The following is a 23,508-nucleotide window of genomic DNA, read 5'->3' as shown; positions in this document are numbered from 1 at the left end:
AATGCGCCAATCTTTGTAATGAACTTATTAATTAGAAGTAATTTAATTCAAGTGGAATTGAAGGTCTAATTAATGGAATGACTGCTTATGAAGATAGACGAAAGCTGTGTTGATCTCCAACCTAAACACTGCAAGGAAAGATTTTCTTTCCCTGCAGCACTAGAACAAACCGATTCGCTATGCTTAGATTTATTACATCATGATTACAGATGTCTGAAGGTCACCTCCTGCTTTTAAGATTATGTGCTCCTCAAAGGTTATGCTTAAAAAGAAAATATACAATCTGTTTTAAGGCGGCATTACTTGTCTCAATAAATGCGCCCATAAAACGTCAGTTCAACGCGGGGAAGAGAGCAGACATGTTTACTTTCAGAGACTGCTCGGCCTAGGGACCATGCAAAAAATATTTGTAGTGTAAGATGATTAATATTGGGGTAGTATAATGTCCGGTTCTTATTCATTACAAGTTTAATGAGAACATTTCATGTTCCAGGGATTTTAGTAGTCTTAGCCGGTGGAGCAGTAATGGCCAACTTTCATCATAATCTCTATACGTTGCAAAAGAAAAGGAGTAATCTAACGTAGGGCAGCTGAATATTACCTTAACATTGCAATACACACTTACCAGTAGTTATTCAGTCACCAGCTAGCTATTATAACTATCTATATATATAATTGCCTAAGGGTTTCTCCGTCTGTCAGTCTGTCTGTCTTTCTGTCTATCTGTCTTTCTGTCTGTCTGTCTGTCCTGGAAATCCCACGTCCCTGATTGGTCGATGCCGCCAGGCCTCGACCAATCAGCGACGGGCACAGTATCGACGTAGAAATCCCGCGTCTCTGATTGGCCGAGGCCGCCAGGCCTCGACCAATCAGCAACGGGCACAGCGACGATGATGTTATAATGGTTGCCATGGCGACGATGATGTCATAAAGGTTGCCCCGATCAATCAGTGACGGACACAGTCTGCCGCGAATCCTGGAATCATCATTGTCCATATACTACGGGGACATGCATATTCTAGAATACCCGATGCGTTAGAATCGGGCCACAATCTAGTATAAGAATAATTTTCTCCGGTGATGAGGTATGACCAGCCAGTCTCAGTAAAGCTCTCTATACCTATTTGACAGCTGACGGCTCACCGCTCATTGGGTGCACAGCTATGTCCACTGAAGCCCTGCAATACATGAATGAATGCCAAACTTTTGAGTGTTTTCATCTGGAAATGCCTCCATACAAATTAGATAAAAGTCAGTTGAGCCTGATGATTTCATCCTCATATCTAATGTGTATGGGGGGGCCCATCGACTGTCCCAACAGATTATATGGGAGACATAACAGTTAATTGGAAATCAACAGCCATCTCCTTTTGTTTGGTGGGAAAATAAACATTATCTGGCTCAGAACACAGGAATGTTCAGCCAAGCTGAGTGTTTAATTGTATGGGGGTATAATAGGGCATGGTGTGGTAACAGTGGATACTCATCTTCTTGCCCCCGGCAAGCATGATGCTGGTGACTTTGGCTGGTCAGGATCGATAGTGTAAAGTTCAATGAGGAAGGTCACCAACCAAACATTAACTGTAGCTTGCTGAACATCAACATGGTTGAGGATTATGTACAATATATAGAAAGTGCATAACTTCACAAATGTTTCCTTCACAACATGGAGCATCTTTACACATGGTCTCTCTACCTCTTCCAGGCTTACTTGTTTCTGCCTCCCAGTTCATATGCCTTCACCACAACCCAACAACGGACTAAAGTCCAGGAAGTAAGAGTCTTGTCCTCAATCAGTGGTTCTGTGTCCTTTTTTCCCTTGGGGGAACTAGTTTGCCACTGTGGCCATCACTTAACTTCTTTGCTTGCCTCCTCACTCTCTCTTCTCACATTCCCTGCTCCATCCTGGCCCATTATCTCTCTAATTTGATGACTCATAACTGTACTGTTAGGTGTCCTGTCCCAGAACCCATTTCTGGTAAAGCACTCTGTCCTTCTATGGCGTTTCTTTTCTAGAATCAGGATCATGCCATCCTCTGTCTCTGTATCATTCACTTTGGGAACACTCAGCCGTCGTCTCGAGCAAGACGCAGGCCGCTTCTGAAGGGGATGTTGGGTGGAGTGACATCATGGCAAAATCCAGCATTCACTGCTGCACTTCAAAAAGAGGAGACAATGGACTGGAGCCGGGATTTGGTGAGTATAAGGTTTTTTGTTTAATTCTTTCATTACTGTGCTGAGTGGCATAAAATGAGGGACTGTGCAGACAGGGAGGAGATAAAATGAGGGGTGGGGCTATGCTGATGGGTGAATAAAATAAGGGACTTTGCTAATTGGGGGGATATAATGAAGGGAAGGTCTATGCTGAAGGGGGAATAAAAAGAGAGGCTTTGCAAAGGGAGAGAATAAAATGAGGGGCTGTGCTGATTGGAGGTGAACACAATGAGGGGCTGTGCAGAGAGGAATAAATGAGGGGTTGTGCAGATGGGGGAAAAAATGAGGGGCTGTGCAGATAGGGTAATAAAATGAGGTACTCTGCAGGGGGGCTTCAATGAGGGGCTCTGCAAGGGGCCCATAAAATAAGTGGCAATGTGGAGGGGGGCATGAAATGATGGGCTGTGCATTTGGGCAAGGAAATGAGGGTCTGTGAAGGAGGGTCAGCAAAGTACATTAGGAGCTGTGGGTGACCATGCTGTATATGGGGATGTGGAGGTCATTATATTGGGGTCTGTGGTGACCATACTGGATAGGGGGCTGTGGTGAATATCATATGGTTTGTGGCTCATAATACTGTATGGGGTGCTGTGGGCACCATTGCAGCATTCATGGGGGCTGTTTTGGACATCATACTATTTATGGGAGGCTGTGGTGGTAATCATACTATTTATGGGGGGGCTGTGGTAGGCATCATACTATATATGGGGGGCTGTGGTGTTGATCATACTATATATTGGTAGCTTGTTGTGGATATCATACTGTATTGGTAGCTGTGGTGACCATACTGTGTAGGGAAACAGCAAGAGGAGTGATTACAGTTTGAAGAGGGCAGCGTGGTGGGCAGATGAGGGCACAGTGGTTAGCACTGCAGCCTTGCAGCGCTGGAGTCCTGGGTTCTAATCCCACCCAGGACAACATCTGCAAAGAGTTTGTATGTTCTCTCCGTGTTTGCGTGGGTTTCCTCCGGGTACTCCGGTTTCCTCCCACATTCCAAAGACATACTGATAGGGATTCTAGATTGTGAGCCCCATTGGGGACAGTGATGATAATGTGTGCAAAAACTGTAAAGCGCTGCGGAATATGTTAGCGCTATATAAAAATAAAGATTATTATTATTATTAGTGTGAAGAGAGGGCACAGAATGGATATGGAGAGGGGACAGCGTGAAATGAAGGCATAATATAGAGTGGGGTTAGCATAGTGGAGGGACAGTGTAGAGATATAGAAAGGGCAATGGAAAATTAGAGAGGAGACAGCCATGGTATAGGCCGTGGTTCATAAGGGTGGCCAATGCCATATATCATAGGAGGCATATTTAGGTCATAATATCAACAGATATTTTTATACAGAGGTCATTTTAATAACACTTTCAGTTTTAAGGGCACTGTGTTGGGATGTGCTGCAAAAGACCGAAGAATAGGGAGGTCTGCAGAGAGCTGACTCCAGAGAAGATGTAATCTATAAGGTACCAGGATATAAATGTTTATTTGTGATACTAATTCTCTTCAGTGCCATGGTTCCTGTATGGTCCACAGTCAGATTATGGCTGTTAATAACAATTCTCAGTTTTGCTTATCATTGTTGTAGGGTTGTAAGTTCATGCGATAAATTGCTTATGGGGCTAACTTGATATTACAATTGATTGTTGTACTAAGCTTGGTTCTTGTATTCAAGTGCTCTTGGATTTGGTCATGTATTCATGTACTTGTGTTGGTTCTTGTGAGACATTTATGTACTTATAGAGGTTCTGATGACGTATTAATTTCCCTAATGGTGGTTCTGGTGACGTAGTCAAGTACTGATGGTGGGTCTGTTGATTCATGTACTGATTGTGGATCTAGTGATTCATTCATGTACTAATAGTGGTTCTGGTGATGTATTCATGTACTGATGGTGGTTCTGGTGACATATTCATGTAATGATGATTGTTTTGGTGACATTTATTTACTGATAATGTTTGTATTCATGTACTGATGATGGTTCTGGTGATGAACATATCAACAGCATCATTATCACTACATGAATACAACTCCAGAACAACCATCACTACATGAATATGTCATCAGAACCGGAATACATAACCATAAACACCATCAGTTTTGTGCAAGTTGTATTTGTCACATGACGGATGCAAAACCAGCAGACGTACAGTGGAGAAAAAAAGTATTTAGTCAGCCACCAATTGTGCAAGTTCTCAGACTTAAAAAGATGAGAGAAGCCTGTAATTGACATCATACGTAGACCACAACTATGACAGTCAAAATGTGAAAACAAATCCAGAAAATCACCTTGTCTGATTTGGCAAGATTTATTTTGCAAATTATGGTGGAAAATAAGTATTTGGTCACCTAAAAACATGCAAGATGTCTTGCTCTCACAGACCTGTAATTTCTTCTTTAAGATCTATCCTCCACTCATTACCTGTAGTGATGGCACCTGTTTGAACTTGTTATCAGTACAAAAGACACCTGTCCACAACCTCAAACAGTCAAACTCCAAACTCCACTATGGTGAAGACCAAAGAGCTGTTGAAGGACATCAGAAACAAAATTGTAGCCCTATACCAGGCTGGGAATACAGAATCTCCAATAGGCAAGCAGCTTGGTGTGATGAAATCAACTGTGGGAGCAATAATAAGAAAATGGAAGACATACAAGACCACTGATAATCTCCCTCGAACTGGGGCTCCACGCAAGATCTCACCCTGTGGGGTCAAAATGATCACAAGAACCATGAGCAAAAATCCCAGAAACACACTGGGGGATCTAGTGAATGACCTGCATAGAGCTGGGACCACCGTAACAAAAGCTACTATCAGTAACACACTACTACGCCATGGACTCAGATCCTGCAGTGCCAGACGTGTCCCCATGCTTAATTCAGTACATCTCTGGGTCTATCAGAAGTGTACTAGAGAGCATTTGGATTATCCAGAAGAGTATTGGGAGAATGTCATATGGTCTGATGAAACCAAAGTAGAACTGTTTGGTAAAAACAAAACTTGTCGTGTTTGGAGGAGACAGAAAGCTGAGTTGCATCCAAATAACACCATACCTACTGTGAAGCATGGGGATGGCAACATCATGCTTTGGAGCTGTTTCTCTGCCAGGACCAGGACGACTGATCTGTGTACATGAAAGAATGAATGGGGCTATGTATCGTGAGATTTTGAGTGCAAACCTCCTTCCATTAGAAAGGGCATTGAAGATGAAACATGGATGGGTCTTTCAGCATGATAATGATCCCAAGCACACCACGAAGGCAATGAAAGAGTGGCTTCGTAAGAAACATATGAAGGTCCTGGAGTGGCCTAGCCAGTCTCCAGATCTCAACCCCATAGAAAACCTTTGAAGAAAGTTGAAAGTCATTGTTGCCCAGTGACAGGCCCAAAACATCACTGCTCTAGAGGAGCTCTGCATGGAGGAATGGGCCAACATACCACCAACAGTGTGTGCCAACCTTGTGAAGACTTACAGAAAACGTTTGACCTCTGTCATTTCCAACAAAGGATATATAACAAAATATTGAGATGAACTTTTGTTAATGACCAAATACTTATTTTCCACTATAATTTGCAAAATAAATCTTGCCAAATTAGACAAGGTTATTTTTTTGGATTTGTTTTCTCATTTTGACTCTCATAGTTGTGGTCTACCTATGTCAATTGCAGGTCTCTCACATCTTTTTAAGTTGGAGAACTTGCACAATTGGTGGCTAACTAATTACTTCCCCCCCACTGTATCCCTTTATTTATAATGGTGGTTTGCTTATTTTCCATTATGGTATCTGCCAAATGCTGGACACCTTAATGGAAACCAAATGGCCCCCATTATATTTACGCTTTATTAGTTTCCATAACTATCCTTGGGTTCTACATGTCAAACATAGGATGTCAGGGATGAAGATCACTATTTTCCCCCTGTATTGTGTAAATGGTCAGCAATGATTGGTTCTGTCTCTAACTTTGAAATTGAACTTCCTGTTAAGTCACATCCCTAAAGTGCAGCATTTTTCTTTTTACTTTTGATACGTTTTTTGTGAAAAAGGCAACAATTCTTGTGGAAGTGGTCATCAGAGTTTGCTACCTAATCTATTGGAAGGGAAGAGAGGAGGTGCATTAGGAGTCACGTTACCTTAGCCTCTGAGCCATTCCTTTGCTTTGGGTATGAAGGTGAGGCATTGGATTCATCTGACTAGGGCACCAAAATACTGTGTTTGCTCTCAGATGAGGAGCAGATGGATAAAAAAAGTCTTCATCTTCTCCATTTTGTCAGTCCGTGGAAATCAGACTGCACTTACATGTCACCCGAGTGCAGTCCAATGCTTTACACAGACTCATTGACTTGCATAGTAAAGTGTGATCCAAATATCAGATGAAATTCGGGCATGCTGCGGTTTGCATGTGCATGGCTCCATATGCTAACATTGGTCTGAGTGTGATCCAAGTTTTGTCGGGTTGCACTCAGACTGAAAATATGGCCACGTGCATGAGCACTTAGAAGGAGACTGAAGAATTATTAAGGCTTGTAGAACAAAAGGAAATATTAGAACAGTGATTTTCAACCAGTGTTCCGTGGCACACTAGTGTGCCGCGACACATGGTCGGGTGTGCCGCGGGGAACGTTCCCCAAACTATGGTGCCCCCTCCAGTTCGCTTGCTTGCCTGAGACAAGCGAGTCCCTTCCTTCAGTGCCCCTGACAACCGCTGAGACAGCCGCTGGCACTTCCGCATCAGGGAAGCGCCAGCAGCGGCTGACGTCACAGTCTGACTTTGTCTTCGGTGCTGCAGCTCTGCCTCTTTCCCTGTTCAGCGGTCACGTGGGACCGCTGAACAGTGGAAGAACTGCAGCACCGAAGACCAGCTGTCCGGGAGAAGGAGCCGGACGCTGGGAGCAGGTAAGTATAGCATATTTACCTGTCCCCGTTCCAGCCACCGGGCGCCGCTCCATCTTCCCGGCGTCTCTCCGCTCTGACTGTGCAGGTCAGAGGGCGCGATGACGCATATAGTGTGCGCCCCGCCCTCTGCCTGATCAGTCAGAGCGGAGAGAGACGCCGGGACTGGACGCCGGGAGCTGCAAGGAAGAGATGTGAGTATGGCGGTTTTTTTTTTTTACTGAAGCAGCAGCAGCAGCAATGGCACAGCTTTATGTGGAGCAGCTATGGGGAAATATGAACGGTGCAGAGCACTATATGGCAGAGCTATGGGGAAATATGAACGGTACAGAGCACTATGTGGCACAGCTATGGGGAAATATGAACGGTGCAGAGCACTATATGGCACAGCTATGGGGAAATATGAACGGTGCAGAGCACTATATGGCAGAGCTATGGGGAAATATGAACGGTGCAGAGCACTATGTGGCACAGCTATGGGGAAATATGAACGAATGAGGCAGAGCTGCAGCACCGAAGACAAAGTCAGACTGTGACGTCAGCCGCTGCTGGCGCTTCCCTGATGCAGAAGTGCCAGCGGCGGTCTCAGCGGTTGTCAGGGGCACTGAAGGAAGGGACTCGCTTGTCTCAGGCAAGCAAGCGAACTGGAGGGGGCACCATAGTTTGGGGAATGTTCCCCGCGGCACACCCGACCATGTGTCGCGGCACACTAGTGTGCCACGGAACACTGGTTGAAAATCACTGCTCTAACCAATAGCATGTGGCTGGTTATTAGTTCTAGCTCACCCACCTTAGGGTGTGCGCCAGAGCAACAAGTATTCACTGTGGCTTACTTCCGGTTCCTGTTAACATGCGTCTCTGTTTCTGAAATATCTGCCAAGAACTCTGCTTACACTGTCTGTCTTCACAGAGCCTCTGCAACCTGTTACCCGGTTAATCTGGACTGCATTCGCACTGTCTACGCTGGACCCGTCTAGTCCCGCCAGTCTGCCAGCTACTCTTCCGGTCTTCGCCAGTACTCCCGTTACCAGCTACTATTCAAGCACCCGGTGTCTTCCGGCCAGCTCTGCAGTATCCGCTAACCCTGCTGATCCATCTGTTCCACTGGGATAGCCGCCACAAGTTCGGTGTCTAACTGGCGGTAGCACCCGTGTCCTCCAGACATTTCACTCTGTCCCAGTTCGAGGGGACTTACTACGGGTGTTTGGGGCTCACATAGTAACACGCCCTTCGGAGCCCCCTGGACCTTAGTCTAGTGGTTCCATGTCTACAACCCCTGGCAAAAATTATGGAATCACCGGCCTTGGAGGATGTTCATTCAGTTGTTTAATTTTGTAGAAAAAAAGCAGATCACAGACATGGAACAAAACTAAAGTAATTTCAAATGTCAACTTTCTGGCTTTAAGAAACACTGAAAGAAATCAAGAACAAAAAATGTGGTAGTCAGTGATGGTTACGTTTTTTTTAACCAAGCATAGGGAAAAAATTATGAAATCACTCAATTCTGAGGAAAAAATTATGGAATCATGTAAAACAAACAAACAAAAAACCACTCCAAAACATCACTAGCATTTTGTTGCACCACCTCTGGCTTTTATAACAGCTTGCAGTCTCTGAGGCATGGACTTAATGAATGTCAAACAGTACTCATCAAGTATTTAATTTGCAGGCCATGACACTGAACTTATGTGTCTTTTTTCAAGGAATGCTTTCATAGTTTTTGCTCTATGGCAGGATGCATCATCTTGACAAATGATTTAAACATCCTTTCAACTGATGGGATAAGGAAAGTGTCCAAAATATCAACATAAACTTTTGCATTTATTGAAGATGTAATGACAGCCATCTCCCCAGTGCCTTTACCTGACATGCAGTCCCATAGCATCAATGTGGAAATTTTCATGTTCTCTTCAGGCAGTCATCTTTATAAATCTCATTGGACAAAAGTTCCAGCATCATCACCTTGCCCAATGCAGATTTGTGATTCATCACTGAATATGACTTTCTTCCAGTCATCCACAGCCCACAATTGCCTTCCTTAGCCCATTGTAACCTTATTTTTTTCTGTTTAGGTGTTAATGATGGCTTTCGTTTAGCTTTTCTGTGTGTAAATCCCATTTTCTTTAGGCGGTTTCTTACAGTTTGGTCACAGACTTTGACTCCAGTTTCCACCCATTTTTTCCTCATTTGGTTTGTTGTGCATTTCCTGTTTTGGAGACATATTGCTTTAAGTTTCCGGTCTTGTCTCTTTGATGTCTTCCTTGGTCTACCAGTATGTTTGCCTTTAACAATCTTCCCATATTGTTTGTATTTGGTCCAGATTTTAGACACAGCTGACTGTGAACAACCAACATCTTTTGCAACATTGCGTGATGATTTACCCTCTTTTAAGAGTTCAATAATCCTCTCCTTTGTTTCATTTGACATCTCTCTTGTTGGAGCCATGACTCATGTCAGTCCACTTGGTGCAACAGCTCTCCAAGGTGTGATCACTCCTTTTTAAATGCAGACTAACGAGCAGATCTAATTTCATGCAGGTGTTATTTTTGGGTATGGAAATTTACAGGGTGATTCCTTAATTTTTTTCCTCAGAATTGAGTGATTCCATAATTTTTCCCCTATGCTTGGTTAAAAAAAGTAACTATTACCGACTACCACATTTTTTGTTCTTGATTTCTTTTAGTGTTTCTTAAAGCCAGAAAGTTGCCATTTGAAATGTCTTTAGTTTTGTGCCATTTCTGTGATCTGCTTTTTTTCTACAAAATTAAACAACTGAATGAACATCCTCCAAGGCCGATGATTCCATAATTTTTGCCAGGGGTTGTAATCTCAATAAATACGAATGTGAACTTCTACATCTGTGCCTCCGTTTCCATTCGTTACATTCATAGTGATTTGGTTCATCTGTATAATATATTCACAAGTTATTATTATAATTTGTGTTTTCCTCTTGTGAGCTATGAGAGGATTAAAGTTTAGGGTAGGTGAAAATTATGCTATTACTGTACTGCAAGATGAGAGTGTATGAATAAAGGCTACATCACTGTCAGCTGTCTGAGCTGTGGTAAGGGGCTACTGGAAAGTTCTGGTCCGCTGTGCATTGTTACCAACATTGAAATGTATTCTTGATAAAGGTGTTTAGTCCAAAACACATTGTATGCATAGACAGTTTTTATGCTGCTCGTTTCTGTTTTAAAAAGGTTTTTTTTATATAAATGCATATATTATGTAAATGAAGTATTTTAAGATTTTTTGGAAATATAAATCCAGTTTGCTATAAAGACTGGAAAGATGGAATTTGGATTGTGTAATTTGAGAAGTGCTGTCCTAGGAGGAGAGGAGCAGGAACTTAGCTCTTCTCCAAGTGATGGCAGTCTGGCTCTTTTTTGGTAAGTTGGATCATTTGACTCTGCTCAACAAAAAGTGCTAAATCTTTTGGATCCCAATTTGATCCCTATTTAATATGTGATCACCTGTATTTCTGAGGACAAGTGGGCAGGTTTTCATTACCGCCCGCATCAGAACAGGTTGATCATACTCCCAGCGAGATGGCTCTTTGTGCCCAATTGGTCGCAAATGACCCACCGATACTTCTCACCTGAGTGAGTAATAAGGAAATATAATATACTACAGTATGTATATATATATATATATATATATATATATATATATATATATATATATATATATATATATATACTGTATAATACCATCAGTGCTTATCTATCTGCTGTCCATTTGGGAAAAACTTTTGTTTTGTTATGCTCCTATTTTAGGGAGGTGTCAGGAGAGATTCCTGTAGGAAAAACAGTGATCCAATGTGTATTGCTAACTAGAAGGGGTTGTCTGGTCCAAATCGATAAGTGTGCAGTCACTCTGTGTAACTGCAAACTTATGAATCTCCCCAGTGCATGCATTGTGTACTGCGGGAATTTTCCGGTTTCTGACATGGGACTGGAGGGTATATAAGTGTTATACACACTCCCAGTCAGTGGGCACGGCCTCATTTCCATACGCTTGCATAGCGTGAGGCCACGCCCTCTAGTCGACAACGCTCACTTGACAGCTGTGTCACAAGACGGGGTGCGGTTTGGCTCAACACAAGTGTATGAAGCAAGGCCATGCCCACTAGATGGGCTTAGGTTGGGAGTTTTTATAACACATACATGCCCTCCGGTCAGAAACCGGTGAATTCCTGCAGCGCACAGTGCATGCGCTTGGGTGATTCAGACGTCTGCAGCCACTCAGTGTGACTTATCGATTTGGCCTGGACAACCCCTTTAACTACTGCCATCCTAATGAGCTCCAAATATGATCGCTTTTCTTTCTGATAACCTTGGTAGTTGAACGTAGTTTGTGGATTTAGTGTCCTGTGGCCGGACACCTTTAATAGCTGTCGTCCAATTCTTGAGTGACAGATATTCTTCGTGATCCCTCCCCATCATATAAATACATGCTCAGTTAGATTCATTGCGCCTGTGTTTTGAAAACTGAGAGGGGTATTAACTACAACTAGATACCACTGCCAGGAACTTACAGTATCTACCCTGAGATTAATACATGTTGAAATTCAACATGTCTGATCCTTTTTCACCCAGATGGCTGCCAGGCATCATCTGAACATCTAATAGTGGGTTAATTTCAGAATACATATTACATGTCTTGTCTAAGAAACAGTAAAGTGGAAGGAAGGTAAGTTCACATTATTGCACCCTGCTAAATATTTAAGACACCATTCTTACCAGTAGAGCAGTCAGGTCCGGTCCAGTTGGGATCACAAGTGCAGCTTCCAGATTCTTGGATATAGGTACCATGACCAGAACACTGGTCAGGACACATGGATTTGAGGATTTCACAGTTGGTTCCACCCCATCCTTGATTGCAGTGGCATTCGCCATGAATACAAACCCCATTATTCGAACAAAATGAATCCAGGCAATCAGCTATGGAAAGAAAAAAAGGATTAATTACTGCCCATATCATGTCCTCGGTTATACACTTTGACTTGATATATTATTTTTTCATGTCTTTTAGAAGAACTACAGAAACGTTTTTGAATACCCTAACAGTGACAAATAATATAGTATAAGTACATACCAGTGATTTCAGGAACCTGTATTAAAAGCAGTGAGGGTAGAAAAAGCCATTCTCTTGGCTCTGACCAAGACACAATGTGACAGTTTCGGCAGACAATTGCTGTTTTAATGTATCAGCTGAATACTCTACATCTTCCTGGACTGCCATTAATGTGCTCTGGATGATGAGACTTAATTCAGCAATTTGACTCAATAAAACGTTACACTTGTAGGGTCAATGGTCTGAAAATTTAATTCCGGGGACTTAATTGCATTCCTTTGCACATGCAAATCAATAAAAACAATTTGATCAAGGAAAGAAAATGGTGACTTCCTCTAGAAGAGGCCAACACAAAATGGTCCTTGCACTACATAACAACATCACAGATTTCCTAATTCTATCTCGTAATGCCAAAAGCTATGTATCATGTTTCACTCTGGTTTAGGTTCCTGGAGAGCGTTAAATGTATCAGAAAAGGATTGCTGCTCTTCTGTACATCCGACACGTTTCATGTGCAATTTCGTGAAGCATTGTAAGTATATGTGGTCTTTGAAAAGGTGATACACCTCAAGACATTAAAGAAGTATATAAAACACCACAAACAAAGAAGAAAAGGTGATAATAACTCAAGATATGAGGTTGCATAAATAATATCTCAACTGGAAAAGTGGTTTGGAGGTGATTATGTGACTTCTAAATTACAATAAGCACATACGGATATGCCTGGCAATCGATCAAATACCTGTTGTCATTTTTCAACCAGAATGGGGAAAATACTATTATTTACTATGAGCCACAATTCTTGCCTTCTTGTATTAATGTTCACAGATCTATCAAAGGTTATCTTGAGTTGGATAACCAAGCTCTGAGATACTACAGCACAAAAGAGTATACGGCTGGCCAAACATATTAGATGGCTGTCAGACAAACAATGCTTTGGTTAATTGTTGATATCATCTGGTTCAGGTGATTTTAGTCTAACATGTATGGGGGCCATAACTTGACAACGGTCAATGCTTGTGCAATTTTAAGTTATCTTGAGAGTCAAATAATCTTTTGTGGCAAGTTATCGAGATGGTGCTCTAAGTGTCAGTTTAACCTTTGCGAGATCTCTATAGCATATGTTAGCACTGTTGCTCGGCAGCGCTGAGGATCAAATCCAACCAAGGACAACATCCGCGAAGAGTTTGTATGTTCTTTCCACATTTGTGTGAATTTTCTCCAGGTGCCAGGCTTTCCTCAAACACTTTAAGGACATTTTGACAGGGAATTTAGGTTGCGACAGCGAATTATGACAACATGGAATAGGTTTATGCTATGAGAGCAGCAGAAACATATTTTACATGACCTCTTCCAAAGTACCAATTACACTTACCTTCCTCACAGTTCTCCCCTTTATAACCCGCGTTACAAGCACAAGAGCCCATGATGCATATTCCATGGCCGCCACATAGAGGATCCACACACTGGGTGCTGGGCACATCACATTCGGTTCCTTTCCAGCCACTGTAGCAGAGGCAGCGTCCTTTGGAGTACTGACCATTTCCAGTGCACAATACCGGACAGGCTGCTGTGAAATATAACATGACAATAGTAGAATTAGGACATTTTGCATTGTCATGCAAGCACTAGACACGCTTACAAAATAAAAAACAGCGAAGGACAAAGCAAATAAATATGTCAGGCATTGGATGCTGAGATTGTGTCGCCAGTCGCCACTTCTTAGCTGCATTTTTTCACAAAAGAAAACTAATTTGTATACCTCTCGAACAATCGGGTCCTAGGAATCCAGGAAAACAATGACAGGTTCCCGAAACGCACTCTCCGTTTCCATGGCAATTTCGGGGACATTCCACAACGGACTCTACAAATAAGAGATTTGGTGAGACTTTATAGAAATGGACGGCTTGCTGAGTTCCTACAATACAGACTTTCTCTTACGTTTCCTTTCATAACTGTCAGGCATTTTGATCAGGTACAAAAAAAAATAGCTGGAGTTGCTTAGTAATTCGAGGAAAGCAAATATTGACTTATTACCTATAATTGCCGGCAGTGCTGGACGGAATGAGAAGTTTCAATTTGCTATGACAAGAATGTCCGGAACGCGGGGTATTTTTAATGCAGGTTGACTAATTTATAATGACATTCTTGCTCACTGCCTTTGCAGATAGTTATACAATAATTAGCCGAGGCATAAATGCACGTCAGTCATTTTGTTCGGTAGGCAGTGAACTCAGACCTCGGACTCCGCATAAAACAACGGAGAAGCTGAAGCGAAAAAAAAAAAGATTTTTGATGTGCTATCATACAGTGTGAACTGCGCTGTCTCACCTTTTCTTGGCTGTCAGGACAGATAATTTTACACATGAAGCCATAAAAATTATTTTACCTTTTAACCTACTGTATGGTTTGAAAGAAAGTGGAAAAAGCACATTAGCTATTGAGTTATAATGATAAATGGCAGCTCGACTAAGTGCTAAGACAACCTGGCCTTAAAGGAGACTCAAACTACGGTAATCTCAAACTGAGGAAAAGGCAACTTGAAAACACTCTGCTAACCTGTTATAGCCTTCTCCTGCTTTGTGGGCCTTCACCGTTTCCATTTTCAGAGTGCTAGGCAGCAGCTTAGAAGGATCCATGGCTGCTGTTTTTTGGCACAAGGTTAGAGGAGGCTGGGTTTTTATAAAGCTGGGACATTTGTATCACCTGTCCTTTCATAATGATAATAGTGCACAAGCAACATCCCTAAAACGCTAATTTAGGTATGAAACCTTGGTCAAAGTTATTTGAGCACACAAATCTCCAATTTCCTTTTTGTATTCTTTAAAATGTAAAAATGACAATATACTGTATATATCACTTTTCTTTTACCAAAATTTGAAGGAAATGTGTCATCTTTAACTTTAAAGGTACCGTCACACTAGGCGATATCGCTAGCGATCCGTGACGTTGCAGCGTCCTCGCTAGCGATATCGTCCAGTGTGACAGGCAGCAGCGATCAGGCCCCTGCTGTGCTGTCGCTGGTCGGGGAAGAAAGTCCAGAACTTTATTTGGTCGCTGGACTCCCCGTAGACATCGCTGAATCGGCGTGTGTGACACCGATTCAGCGATGTCTTCACTGGTAACCAGGGTAAACATCGGGTAACTAAGCGCAGGGCCGCGCTTAGTAATCCGATGTTTACCCTGGTTACCATCCTAAAAGTAAAAAAAACAAACACTACATACTTACCTACAGCCGTCTGTCCTCCAGCGCTGTGCTCTGCACTCCTCCTGCTCTGGCTGTGAGCGTCGGTCAGCCGGAAAGCAGAGCGGTGACGTCACCGCTCTGCTTTCCGGCCGCTGTGCTCACAGACAGTACAGGAGGAGAGCAGAGCACAGCGCTGGAGGACAGACGGCTGTAGGTAAGTATGTACTGTTTGTTTTTTTTTACTTTTAGGATGGTAACCAGGGTAAACATCGGGTTACTAAGCGCGGCCCTGCGCTTAGTTACCCGATGTTTACCCTGGTTACCGGCATTGTTGGTCGCTGGAGAGCGGTCTGTGTGACAGCTCTCCAGCGACCAAACAGCGACGCTGCAGCGATCCGGATCGTTGTCGGTATCGCTGCAGCGTCGCTAAGTGTGACGGTACCTTAAGCCCTTTAGAGATAATTTAATCTTCAACTTGCTTAACTGTTCACAATAGCAGTAATTTTGACCAGGGGTGCCCAAACTTTTACATACCACTATATATATTTCTATCTATCTATCTATCTATCTATCTATCTATCTATCTATCTATCTATCTATCTATCTATCCAAAAAAAAAACGAAAGAACTGCCTTCACACAAAAGCCATAAAGTTAAAAAGTAACTTTTATTGATAACAACACTATATTTTAAAAATAATTGGCGGGTGAACACCTAAGGCACAGGACAGAAGGTGGGCAACCCAGAGCAAAACTCCATAGATAGCAATTACAAAACCATAAATTCAGTATAATCAGGCATGTGCCAATGTGCAGGTAGTCATATACCAATATGCAAAGAGTAGGCAAAGAATAAACAGTGAATATAACAGAGTAAACATATAATAATATATATAGTTACAAGATGGAGCGCTCCTGGGGACCCACCACCATTATATTTTAAAAATAATTGGCGGGTGAACACCTAAGGCACAGGACAGAAGGTGGGCAACCCAGAGCAAAACTCCATATATAGCAATTACAAAACCATAAATTCAGTATAATGCCCACAAACAGCATGCTAAAGACAAACAGAATAAGGACATGGACATGGACTTGTCTGATGAGACAAGATAAACTTTTTTGGGGTTCAGATGGTGTCAAGTTTGTGTGGCGGCAACAAGGTGAGGATTACAAAGACAAGTGTGTCTTGCCTACAGTCAAGCATGGTGGTGGGAGTGTCATGGTTTGGGGCTGTATGAGTGCTGTCGGCTGTGGGGAGCTACAATTAATTAAGGGAACCATGATTGCCAACATGTACTGTGACATGAGCCCCTCTCCTTGAAAACAGGGCCGCAGGAAAGTATTCCAACATGATAATGATTCCAAACACACCTTCAAAACTACCACTGTCTTGCTAAAGATGCTGGATTTGCCAAATATGTCTCAAGATCTAACACCTATTGAGTATCTGTGGGGCATCCTCAAATGGATGGTGGAGGAGCGCAAGGTCTCTAACATCCACCAACTCCATGATGTCACCATGGCGGAGAGGAAGAGGATTCCAATGGCGACCTGTGAAGCTCTAGTGAACTCCATGCCAAAGAGAGTTAAGGCAATGCTTGAGAAAAATGGCGGACACACAAAATATTGACACGTTGAGCACAATATGGCTATTGTCACTTAGGGGTGTACTCATTTTTGTTGCCAGCGGTTTAGACAATAAAGGGTATGTGTTGACTTATTTAGAGGGCACACCGAATTTACAATGTTAGACAAGCTGCACACTGACTACTTTACATTGTATCAAAATGTCATATCTTCAGTAGTGTTGATCGATACCGTCCGATACTTGAAAGTATCGGTATCGGATAGTATCGGCCGATACCTGAAAAGTATCAGATATCGCCGATACCGATATCCGATACCAATACAAGTCAATGGGACACCAAGTATCGGAAGGTATCCTGATGGTTCCCAGGGTCTGAAGGAGAGGAAACTCTCCTTCAGGCCCTGGGATCCATATTAATGTGTAAAATAAAGAATTAAAATAAAAAATATTGATATATTCACCTCTCCGGCGGCCCCTGGACATCAACGCGGGTAACCGGCAGGCTTCTTTGTTTAAAATGTGCGCGTTTAGGACCTGAGGAATGACGTTGCGGCTTCTGATTGGTCGCGTGCCGCCCATGTGACCGCCACGCGACCAATCAGAAGCCGCGACGTCATTCCTCAGGTCCTAAATTCCTAGAATGAGGAGTTTAGTGCCTGAGAATGACGTCGCGGCTTCTGATTGGTCACGTGGCGGTCACATGGGCGGCACGCGACCAATCATAAGCCGCGACGTCATTCCTAAGGTCCTAAACGCGCTCATTCTAGGAATTTAGGACCTGAGGAATGACGTCGCGGCTTCTGATTGGTCGCGTGGCGGTCACATGGGCGGCACGCGACCAATCAGAAGCTGCGACGTCATTCCTCAGGTCATAAACGCGCTCATTTTAAACAAAGAAGCCTGCCGGTTACCCGCGGTGATGTCCAGGGGCCGCCGGAGAGGTGAATATATCAATATTTCTTATTTTAATTCTTTATTTTACACCTCACTATGGATCCGATACCGATACCCGATACCACAAAAGTATCGGATCTCGGTATCGGAATTCCGATACCGCAAGTATCGGCCGATACCTGATACTTGCGGTATCGGAATGCTCAACACTAATCTTCAGTGTTGTCCCATGAAAAAATATAATAAAACATTTCAAAAAGTGTAAGGGGTATACTCACTATTGTGAAATAATGTGTATATATATATATATATATATATATATATATATATATATATATATATATATACAGGTCCTTCTCAAAAAATTAGCATATAGTGTTAAATTTCATTATTTACCATAATGTAATGATTACAATTAAACTTTCATATATTATAGATTCATTATCCACCAACTGAAATTTGTCAGGTCTTTTATCGCTTTAATACTGATGATTTTGGCATACAACTCCTGATAACCCAAAAAACCTGTCTCAATAAATTAGCATATTTCACCCATCCAATCAAATAAAAGTGTTTTTTAATAACAAACAAAAAAACCATCAAATAATAATGTTCAGTTATGCACTCAATACTTGGTCGGGAATCCTTTGGCAGAAATGACTGCTTCAATGCGGTGTGGCATGGAGGCAATCAGCCTGTGACACTGCTGAGATGTTATGGAGGCCCAGGATGCTTCAATAGCGGCCTTAAGCTCAACCAGAGTGTTGGGTCTTGCGTCTCTCAACTTTCTCTTCACAATATCCCACAGATTCTCTATGGGGTTCAGGTCAGGAGAGTTGGCAGGCCAATTGAGCACAGTAATACCATGGTCAGTAAACCATTTACCAGTGGTTTTGGCACTGTGAGCAGGTGCCAGGTCGTGCTGAAAAAATGAAATCTTCATCACCATAAAGCATTGACCCTGTCCTTGATGAAACACAGTGGACCAACACCAGCAGCTGACATGGCACCCCACACCATCACTGACTGTGGGTACTTGACACTGGACTTCAGGCATTTTGGCATTTCCTTCTCCCAAGTCTTCCTCCAGACTCTGGCACCTTGATTTCCGAATGACATGCAAAATTTGCTTTCATCAGAAAAAAGTACTTGGGACCACTTAGCAACAGTCCAGTGCTGCTTCTCTGTAGCCCAGGTCAGGCGCCTCTGCCGCTGTTTATGGTTCAAAAGTGGCTTTACCTGGGGAATGCGGCACCTGTAGCCCATTTCCTGCACACGCCTGTGCACGGTGGCTCTGGATGTTTCCACACCAGACTCAGTCCACTGCTTCCTCAGGTTCCCCAAGGTCTGGAATCAGTTCTTCTCCACAATCTTCCTCAGGGTCCGGTCTCCTCTTCTCGTTGTACAGCGTTTTCTGCCACATTGTTTCCTTCCAACAGACTTACCATTGAGGTGCCTTGATACAGCACTCTGGGAACAGCCTATTTGTTGAGAAATTTCTTTCTGGGTCTTACCCTCTTGCTTGAGGGTGTCAATGATGGCCTTCTTGACATCTGTCAGGTCGCTAGTCTTACCCATGATGGGGGTTTTGAGTAATGAACCCGGCAGGGAGTTTATATAAGCCTCAGGTATCTTTTGCATGTGTTTAGAGTTAATTAGTTGATTCAGAAGATTAGGGTAATAGGTCGTTTAGAGAACCTTTTCTTGATATGCTAATTTATTGAGACAGGTTTTTTGGGTTATCAGGAGTTGTATGCCAAAATCATCAGTATTAAAACAATAAAAGACCTGACACATTTCAGTTGGTGGATAATGAATCTATAATATATGAAAGTTTAATTGTAATCATTACATTATGGTAAATAATAATTTTTTGAGAAGGACCTGTATATATATATATATATATATATATATATATATATCACTATAATCATAGAATAAAACAACATACTATCTGGTAAAAACATAATTTCCCGGTCAACATTTCTATTCCAAATTACGGAATAAAAATGCATAAAAACAAGCTAGCCACTAAAGCAATGCAGCTACTTACCAATTACAATTGTGTTGAAGGATACTGGCTCAGAGTTCTTGCCATCATTATAAAATGCAATATGCCAGATCCCAGAGTTCAGATACTGGATGAAGCCAGCTTCATGAATGCTGACAGATCTGGGGATGCGTCCTGTCTTCTCAGACTCCAGCAGGTTGCGTTTTTCTCTTGAAATTAATCTGCTTCCTTCCAGGAGTTCCACAAAATCATACTGGAAACATGCAATGGAAATAAATCAGGGTGAATCAAGTCCATCCCAACACCATTTGCTGTCCAATTCTGAATTATATAGTGTGAATGTAAACCCTTGTGCTCGGGGTACTTGGTTGATGATTAAACAAACATTAAAGGAAAGTTGGTCTGATGAACAATTGTCCTGCCAACGTGGTCATGCACATTTCAGATTACATTGTCTATCATGGTTGTACAAAGTGGCCATTCATGATGAACTACGCTGAGATGTATAATCATTAAAGCAGGAAATGAAATATTGTACAATAAGTAGGAATGCTCATGCCTACACTCATTCCCTGTGGGTTGAACTTTCACAGACAATTATTTGTGTACCATATACAGACAACTATCTAATTTCAATACAGGCTGAATAAAATAATCATTTGCTGCTAACTTTCCAGAAAAAATCCTACATTATTTTTGGAATTGTCCATTAACATCAACGAGTCTAATGTGTTCGGCTGCCTTTAGGCCACGCCGCCAAGTATCTCCTTTATCTTATGAACTATCATGGTCGTACTTTGTAGCTAAATTCTGAAATGTACAAGTCAAATAAAAATGAGCTGCACATTTTATTATCAATAAAACTTGTCACAAGCTGCAATAATAGTGATGTGCGGCTACAAGCAGTATAATGATATATCTTGCCAATTCCTGTCCACCGCAAAAACAAAATATTATTGGTGCTGTTGATGTATGGTCATATAGGTGTAATTTCTTCTATGGGTATCCGATTGCACCATCACATGAAAAAAAAAAAGATTACTAATATAGTCACGAGCATGCGTATTTATTATTGAATTTCAATTCTACTATCTAATTATTAAATATCGAGTTGCTGATATAGGGGGCATTGGGAACAATGCTTGTTATGGATAATCGTGTGGTGGAAACAGGCTGCCATTCATCTGAAGAACAAAGAAAATGCTAATTCATTCTGCAAAATGATTTTTTAAGGTTGCTTAAAAAATATAGTTCTTGACAGCACATTGTCCTGTGTAACCAGGATTTATGCTAACAAGAGCAATGTCAGCCTCTTTGCACAGAACGATCCATTACTGGTCATTCTCTGAGCCTCATAATCGCAGTTGACCTGTTCAAACAGGCTATAACGCAACCATCAATCGACACACAAACGATTAGCGTTCTTTTTTTTCGCCATAAATTGCATAGTATAAATCCAGCCATATTATAGATTTGGGAAACAAGAGCCTGGAAACAGTTATGTCACAATCTACAAAATATTTCCTATTAGTGACTGGTTTACTAACATGGAATAGGATGCTAACCTTTGCATTGTAGTTTTTATTTACCGCCGTGTTTGTGTTTATTTCCTCCACACATCAAAAAGTGATAGATTTATTTTAAAATTTAGATCATGTGCCCCAATAGGGACTGGGCTGATGTGTACAGCGCTGAAGAATATGTTGGCGCTATAAATAAATTAAAAAAAATACCAATAAAAAAAAGTCCCCCCTAAATTATTCTGGAGAGTGGTAAAACAGTTTGTAAACTGTATATAACCTTTCGCCCACACATTCAGTATCCTCGCTCTCTAATGGCCTTGTTGGAATAAAAGTGACCTCATAAAACAAGAATTAAGGTTTCCACGTAGCAGTGATCCTCCCAAGTTCACAGGCTCAGATTGAGAGGAGGAAAAAAACAGGTGGAATATGGGTCTGACAAGGACATTTGCCTGGAATTGGTGTCTGGTAATGTTCTTTGTACATTTTAATATGCGACTGTCTGGCTGTGGCCTGTCCCTCACCTTTGTTATTTCTGGCTGGCATTGCGAATTGTGTCCTGTCACTTAATACTTTCTTTCCTGTTGAAGCTCTTATTCTATACACATTCGTCTACTGAAAACAAAAACATAATCTAAAGACCTTGCCGTTAATCAGCCGTGGTGGCTTCACATGCGTCCACCCTGCTGGATCTATTTGCTTTGTGAACATTAACTATCATTTGTAATCTTCTCCATGGTGAGAAACTGCAGGATAGGTACATTGTGCAAATAGAAATATATCCAGGGCCTTGCAGCGAGAAAACTCACCGTTAACTAGATGTAACCCATGGATTTCATAAAAGCAATGCAGAAAAGAACTGGAGTTCCCCAGATTTTTGGAAGATTCATTCGCTTGTCTGGGTTTTTAGCCCTTCAACTTCTCCCAGGGAATGTTCTGCAGCAATTTAGGCTGGCTAAAATAACAGCAGGGGTACCGCTCACTGCCAGCATCAGTCATCCCCACTAAACTTCCCAACAATTAAGTGCCAGAAGGCTCACAATTGCCTCAAGTTTTATGGTTTTTTGAGAAGATATAGGAAATTGAATTAACTTATAAAAGCCACGTTTTTCTGAAAAAAAATTGCCAAGTAATATTGTCTAAATTTGTCATATAGATTACTTGAAAGGTTTAGGACTAGTGATGAGAGAACGTGTTCAGATATGGCGTTATCCGAGTATGCTCGTGTGCTACCCAAGTGTCTTTGGCATTCTCGAAAAGTATGTTCGAGTCCCCGTGGCTGTATGTCTCGCGGCTGTTCGACAGCAGCAACACGTGCAGGGATTGTCTAACAAATAGGTGACCCCTGAATGTGTTGTGGCTGTCAAACATTCGCGAGACATACAGCCACGGGGACTCAGGCATACTTTTCGAGCATGCTGAAGACACTCAGTTAGCACACGAGCATGCTCGGATAACATCGGAACATGTTCTCTCATCACTATTTAGGACTTAATATAATGTATATAGATAACTGTGGCTGGCAGAATCCAGAACTAGACAAGAAAAACCACTTGGGGGTCAAACCATTCCCCGAAGTTGCTCTTGTAGCCCATGGGACCACTTCAGTGCTCCACATACTGATTGTTCCTGCTTGCTATAATTGCATTTTGCCCTATTGTCCAATATATTAGACTGAGTGTTTAAAAGCCAAAGGTATACATAATTACAACATTGTACAAAAAAAGACACATCCATCAATTTCTACATTTCCCTTTAATCCAGAGGAAGATAAATGATAATGTGGGCAGCGCTGCTTCACTAAGGCCAGGATAGAGAGCCATCCTTACTGACCTCTCCTGGTAGTCAGATATAATCTTCCAGAACCATACGAACATAATACTATGCAATTATAACTCTATATCTATAATTACAACTTATTGGGGTTGGTCCAGAGACATTTTAAGACCATCCCTCCTATTTATTAATCTAGTTATTTGCTTACCTTGCATTCATATACAAAATTAAGCATTATAAGGTATGTAAAGATGGACAATATTATACTTGGCTCACATATTATTGTCTCTTTCTATACACCTTAGAATGTAGCTGCTGCTTGATATTGAGTGCTGCTGCTTAGC

At 42.0% G+C, this 23,508-nt stretch overlaps 1 protein-coding gene across 3 annotated transcripts in view; it reads right to left on the bottom strand.

Annotated features, from left to right (window-relative positions):
- TENM3 (teneurin transmembrane protein 3) overlaps window positions 1-23,508 on the bottom strand; it is a 736,855-nt gene that overhangs the window by 311,060 nt on the left and 402,287 nt on the right. For all 3 annotated transcript variants that reach the window (XM_069744268.1, XM_069744269.1, XM_069744270.1), the window contains exons 8-11: window positions 19,911-20,121; window positions 13,949-14,050; window positions 13,562-13,756; window positions 11,853-12,053 (exon numbers count right to left, since the gene is read on the bottom strand). In XM_069744268.1, coding sequence (XP_069600369.1) covers window positions 11,853-12,053; window positions 13,562-13,756; window positions 13,949-14,050; window positions 19,911-20,121 — 709 coding nt within the window. The remainder of the gene's footprint in view (window positions 1-11,852; window positions 12,054-13,561; window positions 13,757-13,948; window positions 14,051-19,910; window positions 20,122-23,508) is intronic.

This window comes from Ranitomeya imitator, chromosome 1 (assembly GCF_032444005.1).
Source record: "Ranitomeya imitator isolate aRanImi1 chromosome 1, aRanImi1.pri, whole genome shotgun sequence".
NCBI classification, from domain to species: Eukaryota; Metazoa; Chordata; class Amphibia; order Anura; family Dendrobatidae; genus Ranitomeya; species Ranitomeya imitator.
This window is presented reverse-complemented; position numbering and strand designations above follow the sequence as displayed.